We start from the raw sequence: 11,544 nt of genomic DNA, 5'->3' as shown, positions 1-11,544 counted from the left end.
TTATGGTCCCCTTAAGACCCTTAGCTTTGCAAGTGGACTCTAGGACACATCAAATATGTAAAACGTTTCGCATATTTCTTTTTCATATACCTACTTATGATTTCTATTCGTACCTACATAGTATTAATATACCAAAGGGGGCAAAGGAAAGATACTTATAAACAATCATAAGTTGTTAAAAATACATTTAATTTCAATAAAAGACAAAATTTCAAAGTCATCAACACAATCAAGTTAAACTACCTGACAAAAGTTTCTCAGAATGAGTCTGAGTCACCCCTTTTCAGGTAACAATATACCTACCACTCCGAGAACATCCTATATGTATAATAAGAAAAAAAAAACATTATAAACGGAAATGCAAAACTTACAGTATTTGCCTAAAAAGCCACTTTTTAAACATAAATTTATAAAAAATATTAATATTATAATTTAAACACAATAAGTTTAAATTTAGACATTAAAACTATCATCGGTAGCTACCTACTTAAAAAAATAATGAGATTTTGGAATACATAATCCCAATTGACGTTGCGAAGACGAGTAGCATCAACCTGGTGACGTCAGCTGCCACGGCGGTGTTGTGACTGTTCTTGTCCACAACCACAACCTGGTTTTGACTTACCTGGAATTGATTAATGAATGCACCCTTCCAGCCAGGAGTTACCCTGTATCACGGAAATCACCGCGCCTACTGGGGGGCGCTCAGTGGAAAGTTTAAAATTATAATGTAAATCGAGGGTATCAGCTCCTACTTCATCAACCTACCTTATTTCATCAAATTTGCTCAACATACTTAGGTATGTACTTACTTAAAAACTTTCGCGTTTATAATTTTTTAGGGCATGTGCACAGAATGGAAACGTCTCGTCTGCCGCGGAGTGTTATGCTTGGCGCTGTGGCAAATGCTAAGAGAGGGTTGGGGCGACCCATACTGCGATTCAAAGATTGCGTCAAGCGGGATATGGCTGCTTCTGGCATCGATTATCAAAGTTGGGAGAAACTCGCTGAGGGTAGGGATGCATGGCGAAAGCACGTGTTCGACGGCCGTAAAATTCACGACGACGCCTGGTTTTCTGATCTCGCCCTCAAGCGCCAAAAACGTCACAGTCGTGTACCGACCATTAGCTGCACTTTCACTTGTAGATCCTGCGGGAGGCCTTGCCGCTCCCGTATCGGCTTATATAGTCACGAAAAATCGTGTTCCAGACACTAACTAAATCGTCTGTCATAGACGTACAAGGCCACGATGATGATGATATAATTTTACGTATTAGGTAGGGTATAGGTATGATAACAAAAATATTTTCTTGTTCGTCATAAAGAAATGTACACATACATACATATGCTCACGCCTGTCTCCCAGAGGGGTAGGCAGAGACTATGGATCTCCACGTTCCACGATCCTGACATACTTCTTTCGCTTCCTCCACATTCATAAGTCTCTTCATACACGCACGTCGGTTTCGGAAACTCCTAATTTGGCTCTTCTTGAGTATGTCGCCTATCTGGTCGACATACTTTCGCCTAGGACGTACCGACACAACCATACATCTCCGCACAATAAATTTCTTTCGTCAGTCTTCTTTCATCCATCCTTTCAATGTGACCAAACCATCTCAACATTCCCTTTTCAATTTTGGTCACTACGTCTTCTTTTACTCCAACTCGATCTCTTATAACACTATTCCTTATTCTATCATTCAGTTTCAGTCCACACATACTTCTTAGAGAGCGCATCTCAACAGCATTTACCCTACTTTCATTCTTCTTCTGCCAAACCCAGCTTTCACTTCCATACATTAGTGTAGGGACCAACACTCCCCCATGAACAGCCAAACGAGCCTTTTGAGACACGTTTTGACTCCTCATGAAAGAGTGGAAGGCCCCATTTACTTTATTTCCCGCTTTCACTCTTCTTTCAATATCCCCTTCACATTTCCCATCCCTCGTAAACAGACTACCCAAATAAACAAACTCATTCAATTGCTCCACTTTTTCGTTCTCGATCGTGATCTTACATTCAGTTACCTCTTCCTCTCTTTCAAACACCATAACTTTCGTCTTATTAACATTCACTTTCATTCCTTTCCTTTTAAAACTTTCATGCATGAGAGTTACTTGTTGTTGCAGCTGTTCTACCGACGATGCAAGTATGACTTGATCGTCAGCATACAGGAAACACTTAAGAAGCAACTCTCCTATTCGCAAACCTCTTTCGTCATCTTTCATATCCTTGAGACAACTATCCATAAATAAATTAAACAGCCAAGGCGAAGCCACACATCCCTGTCTAACACCTCTGTGGATACCAAACCAGTCAGTGTAGGCTCCGTTTATCCTGACACACGCACTAGATTCCCTATAAAGGGACCCCAGTGCCCGCGTCAGGTGGCCAGACACTCCATAAACGGATAGTGTCTCCCATAAATCATTCCTCCTCACTCTATCATAAGCCACAGAACACCTTTTGCTGCTTTGCAAGGACTTTTTCTGTGACGCTTCGTAGAGAAAAGACTTGATCCGTACATCCCATCCCCTTTCGAAAACCACCTTGCACATCCCAGATCTTTTCTTCGGTCTCTTTCACTACCCTTTCAATCAATATTTTTGCATACAATTTACCAACTATACTTAAGAGGCTGATGCCGCGGTAACTGTTGCAGGTCTGGAGTGATTCTTTTCCTTTATACAAAGGAACTATGACCGCTCTGCACCAGTCGCGTGGCACCGTACCGCAAAGCCAGCACTCATTGAAGAGTTGGTAAAGCTCACTTGCAGCCACTCCACCTCCCGCTCTTAGCATCTCTAAAGATACCCTATCATACCCGGCCGATTTGCCAACTTTCATTCTTTTTAATGCATCCATAATTTCTTTCATACTTATCTTGTATTCCTCATGTATAATTCTTTCACTTTCTACCTCTACATCACTTACAGTCATACAATCTGTGCTTTCAAACAAACTTTCAAAATATTCTTTCCATCTTTTAAGGACTTTATTTTCATCATTCAAAACATCTCCATTTTCATCCCTTATCACATGCAGATTTGTATTCTCTGACTTCCCTCGAGCCTTTCTTACCAACTTCCAGAACAATTTATTGTTCGCTCGAAAGTTGTCAGAGAATTTTCTATCACATTCATCTTTTAATGCCTTTTTCTTCCTTTCAATCACTTCTTTTACTTTTTTCTTTAGTAAAACATACTTTTCACGAATTTCTTTCATTTCATCTTCCATTCCCTGATTTCCTTGCATTCTGTTGTTGGCTTTTTTAGACAACAAATCCAACCATGCCATCTTCTTTTCATTCACTACCTTTTTGCATTCATCATCCCACCAAGTAAGCTCCCTCTTACCACTCTTCTTTCTTTTATTCACTCCACATAATTTCACCGCCGTATTTACTAAATTGTCTTTCAAACGCTTCCATTTTTCTTCTAAATCATTTTCATCTAAGATATTAGTGCTCTCTAAGTTTTCTTTCAAACTTCTTCTATACTCTTTACTTACTAACATGATCTTGCAATTTTTCTACTTTGATACGCTCTAAATTTGTTGTTGATACTTGAGGTCGGTGTCGCCAATAATTAAACAGACCACGAATCCGGCTTTCAACCAGAAAATGGTCCGTTCCAACATTGACACCCCGATAGGCTCGAGTATCAGCAACGTTTACGCGTAATCTTTCATCCACAATCACAAAGTCTATTATACTCCTTTCATTTTGTCGTTGCCATGTATACATTTGTATCTTTTTGTGCTTGAACATAGAATTAGAAACTACAAGGTTTCTTTCTAAGCAAACATCCAGAAGATACCTGCCATTCTCATTCACTCTTACGTCACCAAACTTACCCAATACACTTTCATACCCATCACGCTGTACATCTACCCAACTATTAAAATCAACGAGCATATTAAAGAAATGTTAAGAGAAGAAACTCTTTAAGGGGGGGCATTCTCAGCCGTGGGGTGCAAGGGTACGCTGTTCTATTTCTATATTTCATTAAACTACTTACAGTGTTGTTGATCCAGTTGGTGTAGCTAGAAACGCGCATGAACACTTGAGGGTAGAAGGAATCGTCGCATGTCACCGAAAATGAGGTCACCCCCACCACCACCCCGTTGTACACCAGGGGACCACCGGAGTCACCCGAACAAATACCGGCTCCTGTGGGGTCAAACTCTTATTGTTAGCCGAGCTAGGTATGACGAGTCTGGAAAATATCGAACGTGTGTGAACACAAACTTCAGCAAATCTCACAAATACTCGACATTTGGCTTCGTTGCGGAGTCAGTTTTTCATCAAACCTCAAACGCACTCGACAATACTCGTCAATCGTCTGCAAAAGTCGGTCCAGCCTATCGACGAGTCGGATATACGAGCTTACCTCCAACACCAAGCAGCCCCGCGCAGAGCATGTTGTTGTATGAGAAGATCGAATAACGCGCGGCGCAGGTGTCTCGGTCCACCGTGCGCAGCCCCACGCGCCGCAGGCCGAGGGGGCTTGAGTTGCTGCAGTTCTCCTACGGGGTATTACAGTAGTGGTACGAGTATAGGAAGCCGACCGAAATGATTCAGGGGCTCATTGCTGCATCATGCCAAACATGAGGTAGGTATATTTCCGTTTATTATCAAATAAGAAATTAGGTCATTACTTAGCTACATATAAATGCCGATAAAATCCACAAGGTGAAGTGTTTGATACTCACATCAGTTCGTCCCCACCCGACAGCTACCACAGACGCGTTGTCCGGGACCACATACCCCCCCGGGGGGATGGCGGCTGGCTGCACCGAGCTGCTCCGGTAGTTGCTTATACTGTCCGACAGCACCAACACTGCCACGTCGTTAAAAGGGAAGGTATAGCTCTCGTGAACCACGGTCTTGGACGTCGCATGCTCTGAGCCTCCGCGGTCATTGTAGGTAGATCCGACGCGAATGACAACTTTAGATGCCCTCAAGATGGTAGTGCCAGTAGCAGCTGTAGTGTCATTGATTTCTCTGGAAAGATTTCATAGGTATGGACCTAGGAGCTTTTGGAGATATGGATACCTAGATCATTCACTGTATGACTTGATACTGCAGTGGCAAAGGGTTCACGCCTGTAACACAATTCACATTGCTTCTCTTTTGGATTGACTATTTGATTTGATATTTTATATTATCCTAATCCTAACTAATATTATAAATGCGAAAGTCACTGTCTGACTCTCCTACTATAGAATATATTTAACATATTAGGTTTTGTATTTATTTCAGACAAATGAAAAACTTTAATACCGCGATGTAGGATTTTATATTAATTGGCCACGGCTCCATACAAGCTCTCTGTATTGCGCTTTTAGTGCCATATGTTGGTTATATCCGGAACTGTCTGTCTGTCTGTTACTCTTTCACGCCAAAACTACTGAACGGATTTGAATGAAATTTGGTATACATATGGTCGAGACCCTGAGAAAGAACATATGCTACTTTTTATTGCGAAACGGAGGTTGTAAGGGGTTAAAAGGGGGGGTTAAAAGTTGTATGCGAATACTTAATTTTAAAAGATAAAAATATGACGGCTGACTGGCGTAGTGGTTAGTGACCCTGACTGCTATGCCGAAGGTCCCGGGTTCGATTCCCGGCCGGGTAGACCTTTTTTTAAATAAACTTTATATTTAAACACTTGATGAGCAATAATTAAACATTTTGTTCTAGCGTTTTTGAAACTTCGACCTGTGAGTGGATGAAATAGGGGTTCATATTTTGTATGAAGTTCGTCATTTTTGAAGATAAAAACATTATATTTTGTATTTCGGCACTACATAATCACAAAAAAAAAATCCCAGTGTGGGGTGTAATATAGGGGTTGAAAGTTTTATGGGTGTTGAGTTTTAGAAGTTTCATTTATATAGTAGCTATGTCCGCTCCTAGATGGCGTTGTCGGGTGTTCGTATAGATCGCGGTATGGTTTGATTTTAGCTGATGTACTTATAGTTTGTATGTGTTTGCCACGTGTTTAACTGGATGAAGGCGCCTATCGGCGCCTCCCCCACAGTTAGGGTAAAGCTGAATAAGTCCCTTCAGTAAAAAGGTTTCATTTAGAAAAAAAAAGCCACGTATTTGCAGTATGTTTTTAAGGTCCTCGAAAACAACCCAATAAACGACTGTACATTTCAATACGAGGTTTCATTCATTGTCATTTGGTTCGTATGCGTCAATTTTGAAGATAAAACCATGAAACTTATTACGTAGGTGTTTTAGGAAAAATGTGCAGAGATTTTCTACATACGGAATTCCCATGACTGACACGCACACGATATCAACGCACAGGCTAAACGTAGCGTAGGCACTTGAAATTTGGAAGGGACGTAGCTTAGGTACCGTATTTTCCCACAAAAACCGGAGTTAGCGGTTGAAATTCGGCATTAACTTAGGCTGTTTTTAACAGCATGCGGATTTGATCACGCACGCGGGATTTCCCCGCACGCGTTCATACAAGTATTCATTGTAACGCGTGGAATATGCACACGAGATGCGGGAAAATGGCGTGCTATCCCACGTGCGTGATGAAATCTGCATGCTGTTAAAACAGCCGTAAAGCTTAGTTACAATAGGATATTGCAAGATACCTAGATGTTTTCAATCTAACATGTCTGCACACTTTAGTAAAGTTATGGTTTTGTTTTGAAAAATGGGAGTTAAAGTGAAAAAAAATAAGTAGGTAGTATGAAAAAACCAAAACTGCATAAGTTAGATGCTTGAAATTAAACATTTATAAATTTCTGTTCTGCCATTGCTATACAAGTCTTTGCTCAATGAAGTCATGAAAATCATTTTTAGTCAAGTATCTTCGTACTTATTTGTCAACTTTCATCTAATTTAATACCACCATGGCATGTTATTGGGTAGGTAGTTCGGGAGTCGTCCACGGCAAAATAATTTTAGGGCGAAGCGAATCTCGTGGGCAACAGCTATAGTAAATATATGCGCTACACGGTGCCTTAGGCCGTTTGTCCACCACACACAGCCGTCATCATCCGTGACGCTCCGTCAGCGAGAACGACGTAAAGGATGACGGCGCTCGGACACTTCATGTCCATGTTAAATAATATCACAAAATTGGCGACGTCATCACCTCCCGGTAACGGCGGTGGTGGAGTAACAGCCTTAGAGCCGGGACAACTTCCTTTAGACCGCGTCCACGACGCCAGCGAGCGGCGAATTACGTACAGTAAGTAAGCCTCCACCATAAAGGAAATAATCCTAGTTATAATAGTTATAGTCGCTATTGCGGCTAATCCCTTGTGCTTGGAATCTAGAAGTTAATCTAAAAATCGCTAACGATGGCCGTTCTAAAAATAAGAATTAGCATGACGAGGGGGTGGCCTTGGCAGTTTTTGGAATAAACGCTTTCAAACGGAAGTTACTATTTTTTATCCACTGGCGGTGCTAGTTCTGCGTATAATAGCGAAGCTCTTGGAGGCAGCATGTAAATTAATGACAGTGAAATATAGCTGACCGCTAAATCGTAACTAAGTATATGCAAAAATTAAGAATTTATTACAGATTTAAGCAGTGCGCAGCGGTGAGCACGTGGTGCTGTGTGAGTATCACGCCCCCACAGTTTAACAGCAGCGGCTTCTGACCACGCATCTGCAAATACAGCGATAAAGTACGTTACATACATACATATACATACCTACATATGCACTCACGACTGTAATCCTCGAAGGGGTAGTCAGAGGTGGCTCACAAGCGAGCCACCCACTTTTCGCAGCACATTTTTGTACTCCCGTGATAGGTTGCGAACCATATCGCCGTTTTGGGATAAGTACAATGCACTTAGGATACACATCTAGAATCTAGATGTGCAGGTTTCCTCACGATGTTGTCCATCACCGTAAGAGCACCTGGTATAATTATACTTAAACTCCTTAATTGAAAGAATTCATTGGCACAGGCCAGGATTTGAACCCACGGCCTCTTGATTGAGAGGACGAGGCCTTATCCATTGTATCCATTACACCACCACCGCTCTAAAGTACGTTATAATGAGGGCTATGTATAACTTACAGCAAATTTAAAATAACTTAATGCTACGTCAAACAGAAAGCATTACTAGCGCGCGTCAGAGCGCTAACTTGACGCGGCGCTATGACGCCAAGATGTGTTGTATAGTGCCACAATCTTATCTGTTCCGGTGGCGACGTCGCTGTGATTGAATCCAGTGATGCCATCGATTAAATTTTGCCTATTTCTGGTTTAAACGGCAACTCTTTTCTGCTATTACCTATTTTTATAATTAGGTACATTCATAAGTATAGATAAATCAAAATATAGGGTCGATAGTAAATGAAAGAGGATATAATATAACAAACGACATTTGTTGTATAAAAAAATTGTCCACGGCGAACAGAAACAAAATTAGTTCTGATTATGTTCTGATATAAGACATTAAATCTAGATTTTACAATGATATAGGTAGGTAATATCTGTGGGTCGTGGCGTGGGAATAACGAGATAGAAAACTATTGTACTTAATTATTATTTATTTATTTATGAACACTTAATTTTTTTCATTTTCTTAAGTAACAAGAAACAAGAGCATAAAATTAAATGAAATTGAGACAATGTACAAAGGCTAATTGCCAAAAATCCATTTCTTCCAGCCAACCCTTGATACTCGTTGTGGAAGAAGAAGATGTCATTAATCATCATTATTTCGTCTAAAATCGCTGCAGGTGCGAGAAATTCTTCTTGGTATACTGCTTAAGGTATAGGTACGCAGCTTCACTCACACCTGTAATCAAAGAAAAATAAAGATTAGGTATATACTTTCATCACGACCCATCCCGGGGTTCCGCTCATCTGGCATAATCTTTATTGACCAAAACTCATTTCGCATAACTCGTATGGTCTAAACTTTTTTGGCCGAACCATCACTTTGCCAAGACTTATGTGGCATAAGGCTCGTTTCGTCTAAAACTCTTTAGGCACAATCTTTAAACACCTAAGTTTCGTTTGCTCAAATTTATGTTCGTCTATACCTATGTATAATCTGGTTTCTCCTAATGTTATCTTAATCTTCAATAAATAATATATTAAGTATGTAGTAAATGTTCAAATTGTGGTATTTTTCTCCTACATCCACGATATTGTATGATCAAAAAATCGAAAGTTAACGACCAATATAATTATTACAAACCCCATGAGATCGAAACCTAAAAATAGGTGCGACGACGAGCAAAGCGAGGAGGAGCGTGTTAGGTGTACATGTTCATCAAAACCAAAGCGGAGCGCAGCGAAGCGGAGCGGAGCGTTTTCCAAACAGCGGAAACAATACAAGGCACCAGTTTGCGCTATGTAGGGAGACGCTCCGTCAAAGTTAAAGCCAAACGAATATTATTACTTTGTATAAAATAAACCTATGCCATAGCATTATTAGGCTATTCAAGATTTGGCCATACTATTATTAGGCTAAACAATGTTATGCGAAATAACTTTTTACTAAACGAGATTTATGCCATACGATTTTCGGCGTAACGAGACTTTGACCAAACGTTACTATGCAATACGAGATTAGGCAAAAAAATCTTATGCCAAAAAAGGTAGAACCGTAAAATTATTCGTCATATTTGGCAACACTAACCTGTAGCCGCTGCAACTCGTTCTTCCAATTTTTCTAACGGAATTAAAGGCGCCTGAATACGTTATTCTTCCTGCATAAAAGCCAATATATCTAGTATTACTTTTCTTGCATCACTTTTCAGCGCTTTTGGCATTATTACACCCAGAAAATCACAAAACAAATTAAATAACGTAGCGTCAGCCTCTTCGCAGAAATTGACAACTCAAATAACCACAGAGTATGAAAGGACGTTTGACAATGACGTCTCGTTAGTACACATTTTGACCACCGGAACAGATAAGATTGTGGCACTATACTACTGTTCGGGCCCAAATAAACCGGAACAGCGCCATCTAGTGGCAAGCTTGGTACTACTACAAATACTGCCACCTGATTGGATGTAGATGGCGTGAAGCATTATCACTGTGATTGGTTGAATTGTTCCCTACCACAGTTCCTCGAATATTGTACATTGTAACTGACTTATTTAATCAATATACGTTATATCAGTATTCCAAAGCGGTTGTTCCTTATTTTAAACACCAGAAAAATATAGGACAAATTCAATACGCAAATTAGGCCGCTACATGCTCTGGACCTTACGAGCCATATATTTACAAGGATTATGCTGATTCCTGAAGATTACCTTGGAACCCCCGGAATACGCACCAAGAACGGAGGTCAGCTGTACCTGCCACGCAACCATCTCGCACAACTACGCATCAGCGAGGTCAAGGTCAAGCCAAGCGGGTCACACCAGGTGCCTGAAGGAGACGTAACGCAGACGTAATTCCAATCAAGGACTAGCAGTCAAGCCAAAGGAAGTATCGTCGTTCCCAGCAAACACAACATCTTGTCCCTTTCCCAACCTCGTCCTCATTTGTGCTAATAACGTGTTTTCAGTGCATAGTACGCATTCCTATGAAAAAACCGGCTAAGACCTTGGGAGACACGTATTTTCAGGCTGAACGTAGATTTTTAGCGCTAGAAAAGCGATTGCAGCGCTCGCCTCAACATAAAGCGTTATACAGCGATTTTTTACACGAGTATGAAAGGTTATTTAGGTATTTATTTATTTATATTGTTCATGGAGAACCAACAGCATTTGCGTTAACTTATATGGTAACAAAATTATAAAATTCTACAAAACACGGAAATGCCATTAATAGGTTCCCACCTATAGTGACAAAAAGTAATGACTTGTAGTTCTAATCAAAAATAAAAATAAACTATAATTATTACATAATAATAACAGCAGCAAGCGCCACGTCTAAGTATACTGTTTATTGTTAATGAGCCTACTCAAAACTTACAAGCGAAAACGAAAAGTAAGAAAAACACTTAAGATGCTAGGAACTTAGGAATATTAGATTAGATAGTTAATTAGGAGCTATACCCACTATGCCGACGACGCCTTAATAAGAACGTCTTTTAGGTTAGGTGTGGGTTAGGTCATATGACTCGCTTAAATGACTACGGATATCCGAATTAATACCATCTACGCCAAGTAGTTGGCAATGTAAACTTAACATTCGAAGAGTTTAGCACGTTATTAGCGCAAATAGAAGCCATCCTCAACTCCCGACCATTAACACCTACGTCCACAGATCCCACTGACTTTCTCCCACTTAGTCCTGCACACTTCTTGGTCGGCCGGAGCCTGATCTCGCCGCTGTTCGACGTCTACACCGACATCCCGGCAACACGGCTCTCACGCTACCGCAGAGGACGGAGCAGATCAGGCAGCACTTCTGGTCACGATGGGCTAACGAGTACATATCCGAGCTGCAGACCCGCGCTAAATAGCGAGAGCATACTGAGGAGCTGATACCTAACCGGTAATATCTGACTGGTCCGATTTGTCTGCTGGCGTTCCTCAGGGCGGTATCCTGTCTCCTTTACTTTTCTCTATGTTTATGCATT

The 11,544-nt window shown here is 40.8% G+C and overlaps 1 protein-coding gene across 1 annotated transcript; it reads right to left on the bottom strand.

Moving 5' to 3' along the window:
- Positions 1-218: 218 nt before the first annotated feature.
- LOC125490769 (achelase-2-like) lies at positions 219-7,670 on the bottom strand. Its single transcript, XM_048631037.1, has 5 exons — positions 7,558-7,670; positions 4,718-5,009; positions 4,396-4,531; positions 4,024-4,175; positions 219-625 (listed from the first exon to the last, which is right to left on the bottom strand). The coding sequence occupies exons 1-5, from the start codon at positions 7,644-7,646 to the stop codon at positions 488-490; spliced, it is 807 nt and encodes a 268-aa protein (XP_048486994.1). The 5' UTR covers positions 7,647-7,670; the 3' UTR covers positions 219-487.
- Positions 7,671-11,544: the final 3,874 nt, after the last annotated feature.

The sequence above is a fragment of the Plutella xylostella genome, chromosome 27 (assembly GCF_932276165.1).
Source record: "Plutella xylostella chromosome 27, ilPluXylo3.1, whole genome shotgun sequence".
In the NCBI taxonomy this organism is placed as follows: Eukaryota; Metazoa; Arthropoda; class Insecta; order Lepidoptera; family Plutellidae; genus Plutella; species Plutella xylostella.
The sequence above is the reverse complement of the archived record's forward strand: the minus strand, read 5'-3'. Positions and strand labels throughout refer to the sequence as shown.